This window comes from Phasianus colchicus, chromosome 1 (genome assembly GCF_987193195.1).
Source record: "Phasianus colchicus chromosome 1, bPhaCol1.hap1.1, whole genome shotgun sequence".
Taxonomy (NCBI): Eukaryota; Metazoa; Chordata; class Aves; order Galliformes; family Phasianidae; genus Phasianus; species Phasianus colchicus.
In genome coordinates this window covers 61,852,837-61,872,440 of record NC_143436.1, presented here as the reverse complement: position 1 = coordinate 61,872,440, position 19,604 = coordinate 61,852,837, and the positions used below count along the sequence as shown (strand labels likewise).

The window sequence follows — 19,604 nt, the reverse complement described above, 5'->3', positions numbered from 1 at the left end:
GAGACAGTTACTTCTGAAGTAGTATTTTCTATTATACTGACATTCCTTGTACATTCAGTACTTTTTAATTTTGTTGACTAGATTCTTGTTTTGGATACAGTGTAAATAGAACTATCTTACTCACTTTTTCCTATTCCATATTTTCTTTCTCTTTCATGCAGTGTTTTCTGCACATTTTCTGAATTAAATGATGGCCTCTCTATGTCTCTGAGTACTCTTAGTCATCTGTCTCTGCCTGCTCATTTATAAATACAATTATTAATTCCATCATATATAATATGTAAACATGCTGATCTACAACTTGATTAAATCTTTAATTATTTTTCTGTGTGAGTATACAAGTTCCCATGTTGTGGAATGTTTATGTAATAGAATTTGAGTTAAAATTTCAGCATTTAGCAAAAAGCATTTTAAATACTCTGTGTTTGTACATAAATCCCTGTATCTAAACTACTTGAGACTATTAAAGGTCTAGCTGACTCCCAATACACGAAAAACGTGTCAGGTTGATTTTGTGTTAAGTGCAGGACAAGCCAAAGATGAGAACTGAGTTTCAAGCTAAAGGGAAACCTTGTGCTCAGAAAACCTTGGAGTTAAGTGTTTATTTTTACATACGTCTTTAGATTTTAGAAAATCAGGTTGTAGTTCCTTCAACAGCATAACACCTCACAGTGCTAGGGCAGTCATTTTTGCTAACTGAATACCCAGCTAGGTCTGGATTTTACTATGGTAGAGAACTAAGAGGAAAAGTACAATAATAGTTACTCAAAAATACTGTTTTTCTGTTTCAGTGTAAGACCTGTTCTGAGCCAAAACAAATAACTAGTTCCTCTGCAATCTGTAACAACCCCAACCTAATCAAACCAATTCCAGTGAAGCCTAATGAAAATCAACATCAACGAATATCTCAGCAAAGCAAGGTAAAGTGTTTTGTGTGTGTTCTGACTAGTGTTAAAATCAAGTAGTCAACCAGGAGTACTTATTTAGATCAGAAGATCAATGCAAGAATTTTTGGTAAAACCACATTAAGGATTATGTTTTAAATGCAAAACCAATCTCTATATAAAAAAGTCTGCTTCCATCCCACCAATCTGAGTACTGAGACGTAGTATCCTGATGCAGCAGTTAAAAATAAATAAAAAAATAAAAAACCACCTTGTTTTTCAGTGTTGAGATGCTGTTTTGATCACAAGCTGGTGTAGTTAATTGCTGAACCACATTTTTTGTGTTCATTGTCTTCAAGGGAATTTTAGATAATCTAGAAGTCTTTTGCTACATCTTCAAACTATACCATATTGCAAAAGCTGAATTCAGTCAACTGTAACAAGGAGATGTACCAGAAGTGACCTTGCTCTGCACAGGGGGAGGTTTTTGTTCTTTATTAATGTTGTATGGATGGCTGGAAGGGTAGATGCTCTTTTATGGTATTTAAAGTGAAACCACTGCTATCTTTCAGATTCACTGGTTTTCTCCCATATTAGCAGCTTGACAACTGTTTTCTTGCCCTTCTGATGCGACTGAACTATTAGAAATTCTCTAGGGAGAAAAGAGCATAGCACTTCTCTTGGCTTTTTCTTGAATACTGCTGGCTAAATATTGTCACCACTTAATGTGATTTATCATGCGTGAGATAACTACACTTAAGATTTTTTTCTTTGTCCCTTCTCAGAATGCAGATCCTGAACCGCAACACTTGTCTTTGACAGCCCTGTTTGGAAAACAAGAGAAAACAGATGTCACAGAACCACTTAATAAACAGCATCAAGAGAACCTTCCTGTTAGGCAGGGTGTGGTACGTTCTCTTTCCTATGAAGAACCTAGCAGGCATTCTCCCTGTGCAGAGAAACAGCTTTGCCCTGCTATTCAGAAGCTTATGGTGCGTGGGACAGACCTTCACCCGCTTGCTGAGTTTCCTGAGAACCGGCTCTGTGAAAATGGCAATATCCACCCTGTGGGTGAGACTTTCACAGGACTCTTCCAGCCTGTGACTTCTCGTGGCATTGCTACATCTCATGTAGTTCAGGATGCTGCTGGTACTCAGAGTTTGTTACAGAAATTACAGAGTCAGTCAGGGTCGATGACTAAAATGGATCCCAGTGCAACAGGATCTGTGAACTCAACAGCTTCTGTGTTCAGCAGGACTCCTGCTGCTGTTGGAGCGCCAGCAGCACAGATGAATAATATGACCCAGCCACCTTTGGTATATTTCAATGGTTCCCTGCCAGGTCAGACTTTAGAGTCTCAGACGCTTGGTAAAGAACAGTCCAAACTTCCTAGACAGCCAGTTTCTCTCTCTGGCAATCAGACAGCCAGTTCTGGGGTGATATCACCTCAGGAGTTGTTGAAGAAGCTCCAGATAGTGCAACAAGAACAGTTGCATGTATCCAGCAGACCAACCTTGGCAGCTAAGTTTCCTGTTGTTACTCAGAACACCAACACCTTGAAACCACTGGATTCCTGGATAGAAAAGGCACCGGGTACGGAAAAGCAGAGCTCTCTCTTTCAGGTAAATAAACAATTTCAGAAACAGTTTTCTAAGTTTTTAAGGGCCATTCTCTATGTTTCTTTTTGTCCAGTATATTCTTCTTTCTGCCTTACTTTGTGTTGCTGTCTTGCACACGTGATTCATTTTGCAGATGATAATTCATCAACAGCATGAGGAAGTTCTAATTTACTAAGCAGTTATATTCTAAATACCAAAAGAGATGTCTCTTGTACATCGGTAATGACAAGAAATACTGTAGTATTTATGTAGCTTTTCTTTCTTTTTCAGACATGTTTAGAAATGGCATGTAGGTTTCAGTGGCCATACTTTGTAATGTTATGGGTATAATAGTATTTTTTCTTCACAAAATTAGTCGTAACTTTTTCTGTGCAGGTAAGTGTTCCTTTTGTGCCAGTTGCTAAAAGTGCTACAGATGCTGAAAGGATGCTTACTTTATAACAACAGGCTTTTAAATTATTTTTACGTTGCTGAATTCGTTATCTTGGACCATAACTGCTACTCCAAGCTGTTCAGTAGTTTTGTTTTTTTATTCAATAAGTTTTGTTTTGAAAAGTTGCCCTGTGCATAAAAGTCTTAAAAAGAGGGGGGAACAAAAATAGCAAATCTCCAAGACACTGAATTCTTTTGATTGTGCCCCTGATATTGGGGTCAGAAAGTTCAGGAGACATCAAGGGATGGTGCGTCTCTACTGAATACATTTTTCTGTCCTTCAGGAGAACCTCAAATGTGATTATTAAGGGTCTAATCCTAGGCAACTGCTTTCTGCTAACAGTGTCATTCTTTGAAGGAACTTCCACATTTGAATGTCTTCATGTGTGCTTTGCTTGAGGATGAGCATTAAAGTCTCTTTTTACTTCCTTTATAGAGGAGATGCAGAATCCACAAGCCTTATATTGTGCTGGAGTCTACAAGTTACTTACCCAAATTACAAACCTTTTTTTTTTTTCTGCTGCTTTTCTACTGCGACTTCTTAAATAACTGAATGAAACACTACTGCTCCAAATGTCCTCATTACTTCTAGAAAGCTATTTTTCACCTGAGGAGGCTGAAACAGCCATTGAACAATTAAGGGCCACGTGGGCCACACCTGTCATAAACACTGACAGATCACGATTTCTAATTTCATGAGAGAGGTCAGAGGAAGATGAATTTGATAGAACAAATAGCCACCATTATTTTAATTCTTTCAATTAAACCAGCATGATTTTGGATCTGTGTGAAGGAGCGTTTGGTGGATTAGTCACTGAAATTTTTCAGGGTCAGTTGCTTACAGATGGCAATCTGACTTTCCAGTGAAGTGCTAATGAATAGAAAGAGGATCTAGAGTCACAGTAATTTACTTGGAATTTTTGCTGGGAATGGAACTTGCCTGCTACAAATTGTCCACTTCACTGGGAAATGCATGTATAGCATGGAGACTTAGGACATTCTTACTTGGGAGGTAAAACTGAAATGAGGCAAGTACCAGGCTATGCATAACAAGCTAGTATTTGCAGTAGAGAGTGGGGAAAAAGTCTTGATGTGTTTTCAAATGAAAAATCCGTATTGATGCTGATGAGGCTTTGTGTATATTTGAGGAAGAAACTGATGTCAGCATTAGTTTCAGTATGAAAAGGGAGTTGAGGATCTCACTAATAATGCAGTTACAATAATTTTACAGCTTTAGTATAAACAGAGCAATAGCTTGAGGGAGGGGACAATTTTCACTGGAAGTCACATCCGCTAGAATTATTGCTGCAAGTTTGCTTTAACAGGGAGGAACAAAAACAGAAACACACACACACACACACACAAAACACCTGAAGAGATTCTGAATCCCACTTTGCAATGGCTGTGAGCAGTCCATAAAGATCCCCCCTCCTATCCTTCCCTCCCCCCCCCAAAAAAAAAAGAAAAAAAGGGATAGGAATTAAGGAATAAGTCTTTATTCCCGTAGATTACCATGAATTTGCCATATGAAGAGATTCTTGAAGATAACAATTCAAAACAACTTCTAAAGCCAACGTTAATCTTTTTATAATCACATCCGTACCATAGACAAAAGCTTTTAAGCGCTGCCACGCCTGCAGACAGACATTTGAGTGAAATTGAGTTGGCATCAATATATCTGCACATGCTCATGCAAAATTGATCAAAGTAGATTCTGATGACAAATACGGCAAAAGGGTTGTTCTCTGTAATTACTTATCTTTTGGTATTGCATCTTTTACTGTAATCCAGCATATGAAAAAAGTGAATGCTAAAACGCTTGACAGGAATAGAAGAGTATCTGGACAGTGTCTTTGTTGTTTGGAAAAATCACATTACAGGAACATCCCAGATCTATCAGCAGTGCTGAGAAAATTAAAGCAATAGTCTTTTCCACAATTGACACATTACAAGTCCAATTTTAAATTGGCTTCTGCATCTCCATATGGTGTAAGAACTGCACTCTCCCACGTGGAGAGGAAAAGACCAGTTACAAAAAGAATAAAAAATAAAACTAAACATGAAAAGCTAAGGAATAATGCTCGGAAGCATTCGTCTGATGCTAGCCCTTCTCTGAGAAGTATTCCTTATGCAGACAGTGAGTAACACGTGCTTTGGATGCAATAAGAACGCATTAATCTGCAACGGGCTTTTAAACATGTGCTTAGTATTAGGCATGAGTTATGCCAATTATAGATTCATGCATGCTGAAGTGTTTATGTTAATCAGAATTGTGATTTTAAGAATGCTTACAATAACCTTGACACAAATTGATCTTTTCTTCAGAAGTCCACTTATACTGTATACCACTCACTTGGTTTCTTGGAGCATTTTCCATCAAAAATGTATCATAAACCTACTGTGTTACATGTTCTGAATGTGTATACAGTACATAGTAGCTAGTGGTATAATGCCAGCATCAAAGATACCTATTACCATAACTGCATTTTCAGCATGAGATTATAAGCATGCCGAGAAGAATGCAATAGATATGTTAAACTTGTCATGAAATGTAATCTCAGATTCTATAGTTACCCATCAATTAAAATTTTCTGGGTGATACCCGAGAGACAAAACAATGTTAAGATTAGCATTATAATTGGCTGTATTGTAACAGCAATTGTTAAAAATCTGGAGCCGTTCCTAGATGAAGTGTTCTCAGCTCTATATAATGCCCCTACAAACAGCCCATGGCATCCCCTGGGTGCTGATGTTCCACAGGAGTGCTTGATGGAAGTGGAATTTTGCACATGCAGAAGGAGGAAGCAGGGCCAGGCCCCAGTCTCCATTACAGGAGCGCCATGTGTTTCTTAGTGCGTGGTGTTATGTGAATTTGCCAGCTGTAATGTCTAGCTGCTAGCAGCCGTGCACAACATCAAACATATCTTAGCGAGCATTTGTGCTTCAGAGGAGGAATAGTACGTGCTGCAGTGACTATCTTGCACATTTTTTCATTGTTCTTACTTTATTGCTGCACAACTGACAGTAGACTCCCACTCTGTTATTAGTGACTCAGAGATATAAGTGTTGACCTGAAAAAGCTGGAGCTAATTCAGGGAAGGCTGGATGCACGAGCAGCTCGTGTTAGATTCTGTGAGAAAGAAGGGGATCAGTAGTGTTTTGGAAAGGCTGTTGCACCTTGTACAAAATTACTCAAGGCTAAAAGACTGGTTTGAAGGCTGTATATCTGTACAGAGTGCTTCCAGTGCTCTCAGCAAAAGTTTTGCTCTGTAGGAATCACACTAGCAATGCCAGTCCAGTGCCCTACATTTGCTGATGGGCATCAGTTGTTGGATGGCTGGAGATTATCTGAACTGAATCTAAACTGAAAATTTGCCTTCATGTTTTAAAAGGCAACCATCTGGCTTACGTATAAGTTTCTTAAATGGCAGAAGCTTTGAGCATGATCTCTTAGCAAAAGAAAATACATTTTAATGTTTGCACACAAAAGCACTTAGTATGGGCTGAAAATAAAATATACGTTAATTTTCTGTTTTTCTGAGGCAAATACTTGAAATATTGCAGTAACCTGTAGATATTAGCTCTATCACCAGTAGATGGCAGTATTGCTTATTCCATATACCATCCATATGATTGGAAAACTCTACCAAAAAACTGTTTCTATTCAGAGCAAAATAAACAATTTTTGATATGTCTGTTAAAGCAAAACACATGTATGTTGGATATTAGTAACTATTTGTTACATAACTTGTGTCAGGTTTTGTTTGTTTGTCCCAGACTCTAAAGAGAAGTGTCTTTTGATTTCAAGGGACTTATTTAGATCTTTGACATCATCGGTTTTAGGTTTCCCTGTCTTAGTGAGACAATTTACCTCCTCCAGCTGCTCTCCACCACTCCTGAAGACTCCTACCCTGCAGAGCAGTTTGTATATGCATTCTTTAAATCACATTAGGAAAAATCAGCTGATTTCAGGTAACCCACCAGTTTTACTTGGGATAAACTAAAGAGGAGTCATTCAAGCTGCATGGATGAGTAGGTCAGAGATGCTGTCATGAGTGTCTGGAGGCAGCCGATCTTCTACAGGCATATCTGCAGCAGAATGTGTGTGCACCTGCTGAAGGTCTCAATCTACATCAGTAAATCCACGACTTCTGATGGTTTTCCTCTAAAATGAGCATTGTTCTTTAAGCATAGGTGCACAAACGTCTGTGCCACCTTGCTTTCTGAAGCAAGCCTGCAATAAGCTAGAAATACTGTTAATTCATTCAGGAGCTTGTAAGACAGACTTGATTATTTACTTTGTCATCTCACAGAGACAAAGTAAGAAAAAGATAGCAAGTAGAGAGTTGGATTTTTTAAGTAATATTCTGTATTTGAGAAACAGAGGAACAGTGTTTACCTAGAAAGCATAATGGGAGATTTTTGCCTGAGACGCATATTGCATACTTTCTAATGTGTATAGGTCTGTTCTGGCCCCTAGTGTTTCTGCTTCCTTCAATTTAGCACCAGTGAGCATGAAATCTCAGTCTTCATTATTCTATTCTCTTTGTATTGTTGCCTAATATTGCTCAGAAATGTCTTGTGTAGAGCAGTTGTAGCTAGGGCTAAGAGAACCAATGAAAGAAAGAATGCTTTTTAATGTTCATGTGCATTGTCTTGAACACCTAAGAGATCAACTTCAGATCTATTTTCTTAGTCTTAATTTCTCTTCAAAATTGAAATGTAACTCAGGACACAGAGCGCAGTGATGCTGTAGCCTTTCACCTTGATGGAGTAGCAATAAATCATGCTCCAGTTCCAAGCACAGCAGACTCAAACTAATTCCTTTGTGCATTCTGTTCTTTGGAAAAAAAAGATTGAATGCTTGAATGCTGAGGAGACAGCTGATAAGGATTTATTACTAGAATTAGCAGCAGAAAGTTTCAGTATCTACAAACTTAGTGAATAAACTTTGTTATGCCATATATTTGCTAGTGCTGACTAATCCTGCAGGTTTTACAGTTCTGAGATGTATCGCAAATTTGAAATGTAAAAATTCTTTGACATCAATATTTGCATGTTGGCATGGATATGACAAAGAGAGAACTTGTGGAACTTCAGCAGTGTCTGGATTTTCCTTCTCTTTGAGGGCCATTTTGATTTTATGAGCTGAGTATTGGTTGGGAGTCAGTCCTGTTTCTGACAGTGCCACTAGTTCACTGCAGGTCTATAAATAAATCATTTAATCTCCATTTTGTTTCACTTCTCCTAACATAAAAAGAGAATATAGATGTGTATATGCACGTATATGTATGTATATATATGCATGTGTACATACATACAAACAGCAATTTGAAAATGATAATTGGCAAATATTTTCTAGTATTTGATACAAAGACTGAGCTTTATTATTGGTATTTGCAAGTAAGAAAGAATATTATCAAACTTCAGGGCTTACTGACCTTATGGAAAACTTCACAGCTGCGTTCTCTGAAAATACTCATTATTCAATTATAGTCTGATTTCTGTGATAACATGCTTTTGTACTCAGATCATTTGCCTGACAGGTAGACTGTATTGTATTTGAACTCATGACTGCGTTCTCAGTTTGGATGGAGGTCCTTTTAATCCGAAATTGAATCATATAGGAGCCCTGAACTTGGAGGTTCAGGTAACTGCACCAATCTCCCACAATTTCTGTACCTGTTGCTAATCAGTCTGCAGCTTTAATCATCTCAATTCACATATAATTAATTAAATAGGTTATTTAATTGATAATTTTTATGTGGACAGGTAATCTCACCTCAGCGCATTCCTGCCACTGTGACTCCTACCTTATTGATGTCCCCAATGGTGTTCACTCAGCCCACACCTGCTGCACCAAAGGCCAATGAAAGTGGGCTGTTAGCAGCACCAAACCAAGAACCTGCTGCCAGTTCTGCTAACCTTCTCCTACCACTGCAAACCCCAGAGCCACCTGTGATCACCAGCAACTCAGTGACAAAGATGCAGCTGCAGGAAACACTTCTACACCTGATCCAGGTGAAGTACCCAGAGTTCTTCTACTTCAATTTAAACCTTTATTCCCACTTTGATATAAGCACCTGGTCACTTAAGCACCTGGGCATCTAATGAGTTGTATTCATCTGTCTGGAGGCTAAGGGGGTAATTAAGAATGTGCTGGAAGTTGTGCTTTTTATGGCTGTGTTAATTGAGCACTATTCCATAGACCAGGGAGGTAATAGACTCTTGCATACTGCTAGCTTAAATGCACTGTGATTAATCAATGCAGTTTGAGATTTGGGAGGGATGATTAGGGAGAATTGAAGGAAAAGAATAAAGATGACTGAAAGCTTCAAAAGGCTGTCCTGAGAGCTGGAAAAACACCTGTTGAATTTTTAGCAAAGTAAAGGTTGTTTATCTTAGCAGGCAAATACTTCAAAGAGGCATGCTAGCAGCAAGAAGAACTCAGATGGGAAGTGTGAGCAACTTTAAAATATGGGTTAGATAACCTAACAACATGCTAGTTCAGTCTGTTCTGTGTAATTCTCTACTTGAAATGCTAAAATTCCTCTTGCTAGAATTATTCAATCTTAAATCTGAGAAAGCATTAACAGCATATAGGAGATGATTGTTTACTGCTCTGGGATTACATGAATGATTATGATTTTTTTTTTTAAGTAACTTGCTCTGAAATTAGTACCTGGAGACTGGAGTTTGAGACTGTAGAATTAAAGAACTGGCTATAGTACATAATGAATGGAGGCACAAGTTGAAGTGTCCAATTTGTAGGCCAAACTATATGGCTTGGCAATACAATATGTCTTTATTGGAATGCTGAAGTGACTCACATAAAATGAAGTTTAAATTATAAACTTGAGAAATAAAATAGTATCTTTTAGACATTAGCTGTTCTTCTCGTTGTCCTCTTTATTTTTATGTTGGGTTTAAAAAGAACAGTACTGTAATATTCTGTCTTATATACGTGGAATATCTGGATAGTAGGAAAACCGTGTATGAAATTGAAAAGGAGACTACTTGTCAAAGAAAACTAGATTCTGCTCTGAAATTGTGTTTGTAAAATGCATTTGCAGTCCCGCTGTTCTTGATGACAGCTAGGATTAACTGTGTTACCTGGAAATTATATACTGCTTAATGACATGATGCTGATTGCTAGTTTCTTAGCTATCATTTTCAGTTATATAACACTACAATCTCAGTTGCTCCTGGTTTTCCTCAAGGACTACCCTGATTTGAATTATCTTCATATGTTTATGTAAGCTACTTAAGACATTTTTTCTTAATGTAAGTTTGCTAGTTCTTGAAAAAAATGGTCTTCTAAAGAGAAAAGCTAAACATGCATCAGAGTAAAAGGAGCAGTGCGTGGTAGGAGCGTTAAGTCTAAAATAATTAAACAGTCTAATAGTGATAGGAGTAGGGGCAGTGGTTTTAAACTAAAGGAGGGGAATTTTATGTGAGATGTTAGGAAGTAATTTGTTAACTCAGAGAGCTGTGAGGCCATGGCCCACGTTGCCCAGAGAAGATGTGGGTGCCCCAATCTGGAGGTGCTCAGGGCCAGGTTGACTGGGTGGCAGCCCTGCCCATGGCAGGGGGTTGGAGCTGGAAGAACTTGAAGTTACTTCAAGCCCAAGGCATTCTGTGATAAACAAGATGGAAGCGTTTGTTCAGGTAGGTTTTAGTATAGGAGCAAAACCCAAAGTGTTCCACTGTTCCTACGGAAACATTTATAATAATCAATGAACTAATGGAAGAAACTTAAGGAAACTATTAGGTAAATGGGGGCAAAGAGAAGAAATTACAGGATTATGTCATAGAATCCTCAGAGTTAGTTGGGACCCATCTAGTCCAACTCCCTTGCAATGAACAGGGGCATTAGATTAGGTTAGTTAGATCAAGTTGTTCTGAGCTGTATTCTCTGCAGTATCATGTAAGAACAGTGTAGTCAAGATAAATCAATGTGAGTTTAGAAAGTTTACTTTCTGTCTATTCATTACTACTTATAGAGTTGTGCTTCCCATCCAGTTATATATTACATCCAAGCCATAGAATATATGTTTGTACAGGAAATAACTCTTCTGTTGTATGCTTCTTAAGACAGAGGAGGGTTGAAAAGTATTTTGTCTGTGAAATGAAAGAAGAACCTTATCTGTGTACTCAAGAATGTCTTCTGCGTAGTAACGATTGTGTTTTGTTTTTCAGAATGATGACAACTTCTTAAACATTATTTATGAAGCGTATCTCTTCAGTGTGAGAAAGGCAGCAATGAAGAAATCCATGTGAAAGATGTTTTTGTTTTTTTTTATTCTGAAATTTTACTTCCTGAATCCCAGGAAAAAGGCTTCCAAATTTTCTTGTTACATTTAAAGAAATGAATGGTCTTGGGCACTTTGCATACACACAGATTTTGCTCGTTAGCAAGTACTTGTTGTACTTAGAAAGAAGTGGGTGGAAATGGATCGTGCCTTCAGGGAGGGGAGTGTCACAATGCTGAAGACTTAATCGCAAACTATTTTTCGTAGACTGGCCCATACTTAGAATTGGTTTTCCTGCATAAAGTCACCGTTCTCAGAATTCAGTTTCGTTTTTGACTTACAGCATGGTTATTCATTAACTGGGTGCATTTCCTCCAATATCACATGCGACTTCCACGATGAACGATGCCCATTTCTGACCACATGGTGGCAATGTTGGACTTTTTTTTAGGAAAGTGAAAATTGGTGAAATTTTGGAACTGAAAATCTTAGGTAAACTGTTATGTCACCTTACTTAGTTGTCTGCAGAGAGATTTAGAAGAAATGTCATGAATATCCCCCAAAATTTTGTAGAAAAATCTTTTTCTATTTTAACAGAAATATTTTTAGCTAGCTGTAGAAGTGGAACTCTGCAGGTGTTTTGATGAACCAGGGGGGAGGGTTTTGTTTGTGAATGTACTTGCTATCAGCATAGCTTTGGGGTGGCACTGGATTCGTGTTTCTATTACTCCAGATCCAATCTGCATTACTGTAAGGAACGTGCAGCTTTGTTAAGGGGGAGGCTACCTGGTAAAAGTTCTAAGTTCTTTTTTGAAGTGTGTTTTTTTTGTTTTGTTTTTTTTTTCTGGAGCACAGTGGTTTCATTGATCCATTTCTAAAGAAAATAAAATGGATAGTCTCTACTTTGTAGTGATTTCATTTTATTTTACAGTGGACTATATATTTAGAATTCTTGGGATCAGTTGTATTTCTGTGACTTTAAAATTTTCTTACACTTGGCAGAAGAAACATTACTGAGATTAGAATAAGTGGCTGAAAGAAATTTTTTCTTTATTTTCATTAGCATCTCCTGCTTAAGTGCAAGTTTGCTACAGTCTGACCTGTAATGCAGTGTGACCTGTAATGCACAAATGAGTATATACTCATCTGGGTGGGCTATAAATGTAGGTATGTAGGCATAGCTCACCTGCCTCATCTGTGAGGGAAAGGTTCTTCAGTGTAAATAGGGACATACGTTTCAATTAGTGTAGTTTGAACTATTTATATGGTTACCCCCATTCCCCATATATATGGCCGTTGGGGAGGGATAATTTCTCACATTCCTTGGGAAAGGCTGTAAACAAACAACAAAAAAAAAGTGAAGAACTACTTGTTTTATACACAAGTGAATAATCCCAAGAGACTTGTGGCTATCAAACTGCTAGACTTTTCCTACACAAAGTAGCTCACAGAGAGCAAGTTGAATTCTTGTTCCATTTGTTACTAAATTGGGTTCCCTGAAAAGAACGTGTTGCACAGGTAGAAAGAGCAGACCTTAAAGGCAGCAAGACCTAATTCTCATTTCTTCTCTGCTGTGAAAGAAATTGGAATCTGGAGTACAAATACAAAGTACAATACAAAGGAGTTTGTATGAAACTAAATACATGCATAATGTGTGTGATTCTGGATTATCTGTGAGAGTACAATTTAGGGATGACGGGGATGGATAGTTATGACGTAATTTGACATGCAGAACCTTCTATAATTGGTAGGTAAAGATAATCCCTGAGTATCTCTGACTGTGGCTGTGATTGATTGGTTTTCTAGTCATGGGAGAAACATTTATATTTGGAAAAAAAAAAAAAAAACTCCACAAAACTGAATTGCAGCCAAATTTGTTGTTCAGCTTTTTATTTTAGATGGCAAAATCAGCTTCTTCAGAGGCATTTGGGAACTGGAGGCTGAACTTAGGCTCCGTGCTGTGCTGAAGAGAGAAGTGCTGTGCCCTATTCTCTCTTCTTTCTACTGTAAACTGAAGAGTCCGTTCCAGAAAGACACTTTTTCAGAAATACAGCCAGAACCTTCCAGTACCATGGAAAAGCTGCAAGATCTTCATGCAGTGACGAAAACGTATATTATTCTGCCTCATAGCCTTTTATCAGCTGGGACTGTCTCTTTAGGCAGTCAGGTCTGTGCATGACGCCAGAATGTTTATGTCAGGTTTTATAGATACTTACCTTGAAATTAGAGTGGTTCTGAACATTCAGGTTCCCAAGTTGTTTTGGTTGTAGAACACCACTAGAGCTAGGGAGACTAGGGAGCCCCAAAGCTAGCAAGGTCTTTGGAGAAGAAAAGGCTACTGCCCTTATGGCTGCCACTCTTGGAATGTTGTGGGTTTTTTTGTTTTTTGTTTTTTTAAATCTGAAAAAGGATTAAAGGTTGGAAGTAGAAAATCAGAAAAATTGTTAGGACAGCATTACTTTTAATTAAGGCATTCCCACAGTATCTCCATGTGATTTTTTTTTCTTTGATGTGTATTATCTAATATACTGTTAAGTTTTCTTCTTCTCTTTTTTTCCCAGTAGAGTAAATATGTTGGGAGTTGGTACTTAGCAGCAGTGCTTCACGCATTAATCCCAGTCTCAGCATTGAATTGATACTAGATTTCAGAGTGTTTCCACTTTAGTACTGTTTGCTTTCTTGCAAAATTCCATACCTATTGAACCAGAGAGATAAAATGAGGAGCATAAAGTCAGTCAAATACTGAAACATAATCTCTAACTAATTCTGTCAATGTTTAGCATGGAAATCCGTAATATTCTGTGAAGTCATCCCAACCTTTCCTCGGGCCATTTTCACAGAAAATTCAAATCCTTAATTTGATTTTCATTCATTAGCTCTCATTGCTTTTCTGTCTGCGCTTCCTTGTTGTTGCTGCAAAGGGGATAATTAAAACTGTACAGCAAAATAAAAATTTTCCAGCAGCAGCATGTGGCTGAATAGGCAGGATGCTTCGTCTCCTCTGACAGCCTGTTTACAATGTGTTGAGCTTTGAATTTCAGTCATAAGTGCAGTAGAATTCTAGATAACTCAGTCCCTTTAGGATATTAAAAAACATAGTTAATATTTTAGCAAACTTGGAGATCTTTGCTGGGGAAAAGATGAGATTAAAAGACATTTTTCATCAAGCGTTTGAGGCTCTAATGTTGAAAATGTTATGAGAAGGCAGCAGCTTTACCCAGAGGGATTCCTGAAACCTAGAGAAAAGATAAAATTCCAGTCATGAAAGTGAATAATGCACTAAAAAATTAATCCTCAGTCAACATATGATAAACTTTACTGTTCATCCTGACTAAGGATTTTTAAGAGCCTCATATGACTTCTGGCCTTTTCCAAACTGCTATGGTTATCCATAACAAGCCTGTTCTGACCTGTGGGCATGAATCTGCACTGAGCAGGACTGGGAATAAAGGAGGAATTTGGCATGTATAAACAGGAGGAAATGTGGTCCTGCAAGACACAGATGAAGAAACAAAGACTGCAACTTTATAAACACTTTAAGCTGGCTGTAGAGGCAGACTGGTCTCCCCCCACACTTAGACTGGTGTGGGAGTGTGCAGCTTTCCTTCCTTTTTCCAATACATTTCTCCTTTTCATTTGGACTAAGACAGGTTCATAGTAACCTGGTCCTGTTTTTCCACAATGCATTTTAAGACTCTCTCCCCACCAATGCTGCTTTAAATCCAGATCAGTTTGGTGAGCAGCAGTGCAGGTACCTGCATTGGTGAGGCATGGGGGTAAATGTACTTATAGAATCACAGAAGCATTTCAGTTGGAAGGGACCTATCTGGTCAAACTCCCCTGCACTGAATAGGGACACCCACATGTAGATCAGGTTGCTCAGAGCCCTGTCCAGCACAACCTTGGATGTCTCCAGAGATGAGGCATCCACCACCTCTTTGGGCAACCTGTGCCCCAGTAGAGGATATGCTGAGTCACACCTCAGGGTATGATGAGGACTGACAGCTCTCCTGCTTGCTGCCCAGCTGCTGATGGAGTCACTGTGAGAAGAGCAGACCTACAAATAAATCATGGGCCTTTTGCCTCTTTGCTTCATACTCAGAAGATACCACGAAGATCAAAATGTGATTTCACTGCTATGCCCTGCTTTGGTTGTATGTGGAGGGCCGTGTGAGTGTCTGCAACAGCTCTACTAAGGATAAGGATTGTTCATGAGGTTAATCTCTCTGTAGAGGCAATGGAAGGACAGGATTGTCTTGAGGGCAAGCCTGAGCACAGACCTAACATGGCCTGGGAGATTTAGACTGACTGATCTCATGTTAGCTTGTGCAAGCACCTTCCCCAGCACCACCGCCATCTTGCGTTGAAACTGCTGACCATAAAGGCAGCCCCTACTTTTCCTCACTAAACAGATCCTTGGGTGACTGAGTTGGTATATACGATAGGAAGACACTGTATGTGTTTTAAAGGCAGCAATCTCAGACAAGAAATTTAAAAAAAAAAAAACATTTTTGAGACTGAGTCACAAATAAAAATCCTTTTTATTGTATTTGGACACAAAGAGTCAAGCAAGCTTTGAGTTCAGGACAATGCATGTGCACTAACAACATTAGTCAAATTAGGCAAAAAAAAAAAAGAAAACCCTCATATCATGTGGACAAAAGCCAAAAGAAACAGAAAGGATCACAACTCATTTTACTACTAGTGAGACAGTGGTTCACTTTCAAATGATGAAGGAACCGAGGCCCTGTAGTTGCTACCCTGTACACAGAGGGATGCTGAATGTTGGCTGGATCCTACACAATTATTAATTCCTTTTTTGCCCAGATATTGCCAGTCTGCATCATAGGCCCATCAGCTGAGTGCAGAACTCCTGTGCTTTCTCTTGAACTCTGCTGGTATGCATCTCTTTTACAGCAAAGAACTTTGGGTACAGCTATCAGTACTGCATTTCTTCACCTGATATCTGAAATCTACTTATGAAACCTATGAAATAATGATAGGTATTATGTCTCTACAAAAAGATACGAACTTTGTGGTTTTCTCCAGCACTTGCCTGTAAATACTACAGATAGAAGGAGAGCAGGAAGGAACGTGCATACTCCTGGCAGCACTCCCAGTGCAGGGCTATTTGGGCTGGGGAAAGAAGCTCTGTCTTCTTTCATTTTTACTGCTGCTTAGAAGCCTGGATCACTAACGGCCTCCTCCTTTCCCCTTAGAGCAGTAGCCCCAGACCTATCACTTAGCACAAGTGCCTGCATTTCTCATTCCTCTAAGAAGGTGGTATTTTGTTTTGTTTGGATATTTTTTTTATTGCTTGGGTATTTACTGGGCCAGTCCTGCACTTGCTATCCTCTCCTATGGAGCTGTGACCAAGTATAGGAATGAGAGGATCAGTCAGGTTGTAGAATCACAGCCTGTTTCTGGGATCTTGTGCTTAATGCTTACTGTTTGGCAACAGGGGTAGAAATGCACAATCCACTGTTTGTCCCTGCTGTCTCACCCTCTTGGGATCTACTGTCTCCGTATTTCTGTATCTAAAGACCCAAACCCAGTGCTTCCAGTTCTTTTTCCTACCCCAGCCACAGTTCTGTAATCTCCACCTCCATTTCCTCCAAAGCAGCTGATCACAGGGGGATGTTTGCCCACATCTTCCATGTGAGCAATCACAAGTGCTCACTCTGTGCTACTTTCAGATGGATCACATCCCACTAAAAACGTGTCCTGCATCTTAGGAATGTCTCAGCAATATTGGTAGCACTGATCAGAGAAAGACCAGTGATTCCTGTAGCAAATGAAATCGTTGTCTTTGAAAAAAGTCCCTGCAGGAATCATAAAGGAGGTTTATCAAGGGAAGGTTAGAAGGAATGAGGGGAAATGCAAGGAAGATCAAAGATCTCCAGTTAACTCCCTTGACTGACAGTTATGTATGCTGGCAATATGCTCAAAAAAAAAAAAAAAAAAAAATGCAGCAAACTCTTTGAAACGGCAGTGAATTATAAACAGAAGGGTAAGCTGGGAATTTTCAGCTCACCTGTGGGACAGAAGCGAGTGTAAAAATTGGAAGAGGATGAAGGGAGATGGAAAAGCACAGATGAAACTCAATTTCATCCAGGAAAACTTTCACTCCATTGTATTAAAGGAGAAATTTGGAGGCCGTTACAGTTCAGAAGAGACACTAACTAAGCTAATCCCTCACTGCAGGAGGCTGTTAAATCCAGCAGTTGAAAGTTCTTCAGTGCAAAATGCCCTGAAGCAGCCAGGTAACTAAAGGTGAAGACAGTGAGCGCTTATTTCTAAGCCATCAGCAGGCAGCTGAAGCAGAGCAGGCACTGCAAAGCAGAGCACTTCACAAGTGCTTCTGTGCATACTTTGAAGGAATCAGCTACCAAAACGAACAATTCAAATACCAGCTTAAGAGGTGACAGAAGGAGGAGGGTTGTGATTTCTTCATGTCACAGCATAAAAACATGCTTAATTACACGGGCACTGAGGAAGCAGTGAATGTGGAGGTGGTGGGATGGGGAAGACTGAGTACAGAACAAAGGGACACAAAACTTCTGGTCAACATTGTTGGAAATATCCAAAAAATTTTCCAGGACGGTATCTCTGATAAAGCAGATTTTATTCGCAATTGTAATGGCGGGCCTCCTGCAAGCAGCAGGAGAAAACAGAAAACAGCATTACATCTTTTATTCCCTATTGCCCGACGCTTATCTCTTTCTCCCCTGGTTCCTCATTGGCTGAGTACTGCAGGTTCCACTCTTTCGCGACGCTCCACTGATCATACAAGTACCCAGTAAACACAAATCCTTGCCATCCAAGCACAAATTTCTTAATCACTTAAATTACCTTCTAACAATTGCTCTCTCAACACCTGGTCATGGCTTTCAGATACCTGCTTTGCAATTCAAACATAGACATAAACCTCTTAATTATTTAATTACCCTCTAGCATTTGTTCCCTTCACACTTGGTCATTGTGTTGGTCATTTGTTTGTCCTTGCACAGAGATAAGCTTGGAAGGAGGATAGAGGGGAGTATCTTGCAGCCTGCCTGTGACATCCTAACCTTCCCACAGAGTGGGACAGTGCTGCTTTGTGTAAAGGCCCTGGCTCCTTGAGAGCTTGTTTAGAACACTGAAAATCTATTGCAGCTTTGTGAGAAAGAAATTGTTGCATAATTCAGTAATTATGTTTCTAAAATGTGTTACTAATACGTATATGGTATTTCTACCTTTCACATCAGCTATTTCTAAGGACAAGTTACAGAATACAAACACAACATGTTCTACTTCTTTAGCTCAATTGCCCTTTCCAAAATCCAGTGCAGAAACAACATTCCATTCCCACAATTCCGCCCTTTTTTTTTTTTTACAATGTTGATTTCTTTTCTAAAGTATGATTTTAAAGACTTCTTCTTCACTTTCTTCACTCTCAATTTCTTCAAATACCATCATTTTATCCAAGGATGGTGGTGGCTCCATTATTGTTTGCTTTAGTAGTGCAGTCTCGATTAATTGCTGTACCAGTCCCCTCACACAGGGTTTAATACAGCAACCGATGGCCACGAAGACTCCTGCTACTACAATCAAGGACGTAAATATGGACACAATCATCCCTTTCGATTTGCCAAACCAGGACTCCAACCATCCAGTGTCAGAAGTATCTATTCCTGAGTTTTCTGCCAATTCATCAGCAAGAGTAGTAAGCCCCTGTAGTGCTTTAGTTATTGTGCCATCTGGGGCTGTGTTATTAGGGATGAAGGTGCAACAACGAGTGCCTAACATTACACACACACCCTTTTTCAGCTAATATTATATTTAGGGCGATCCTATTTTCCCAAGCCATCCCACTTGTAGCATCCAATTGTTCTGCAATTCTCTTTACTGCCTCCTTTGTATAGTTTATACCTGTATAGTTTATCTCTGTTGATTGTAATAGATGCAGTTTATCCAATCTACATTTTTGTTAATTGTCACCCACCAGAGCAGTGACTCAAATCCTGCAGCAATTTGATTTCTAGCCTTAAATTCATCAGGGACACCTCAGGGCACTCTGATTGAATCTATCTATATATATTGCATCATCAAATGAGACCCTAAGCTCCTTTTGTTCTTTCTCTGTGTGTGTTTTCAAATGCCAGAGTGAACGGTATAACTAGTTGAACAAGTGCACAGGTACATCCCCAATTAGATGGGAGAGTGGACCATAAGATCTTCCCACTGCAATACCACCAGAGATCTGCTCTAGGGATTCCCAGCCCTGAATAGTTCCCTGCTAAATCTTCCATAATGTTCAAGGTTTCTCTGCATAGTGAGAAATTCCCTATAGGCCTGGTAGCCTTCACACCCTGCCTTGAGAGGCAAGCTGTATGGTTACCTATGGCCATGGAGAATGCAGGAGGGATTTTGGCATC

The 19,604-nt window shown here is 39.1% G+C and overlaps 1 protein-coding gene across 1 annotated transcript in view; it reads left to right on the top strand.

Moving 5' to 3' along the window:
• DCP1B (decapping mRNA 1B) overlaps positions 1-13,469 on the top strand; it is a 43,305-nt gene extending 29,836 nt beyond the window's left edge. The window contains exons 6-9 of the mRNA XM_031589885.2: positions 792-920; positions 1,670-2,506; positions 8,708-8,956; positions 11,135-13,469. Of these exons, the coding sequence (XP_031445745.1) occupies positions 792-920; positions 1,670-2,506; positions 8,708-8,956; positions 11,135-11,215 (1,296 nt within the window). The 3' untranslated portion in view covers positions 11,216-13,469. The remainder of the gene's footprint in view (positions 1-791; positions 921-1,669; positions 2,507-8,707; positions 8,957-11,134) is intronic.
• The last annotated feature ends 6,135 nt before the right edge of the window (positions 13,470-19,604 follow it).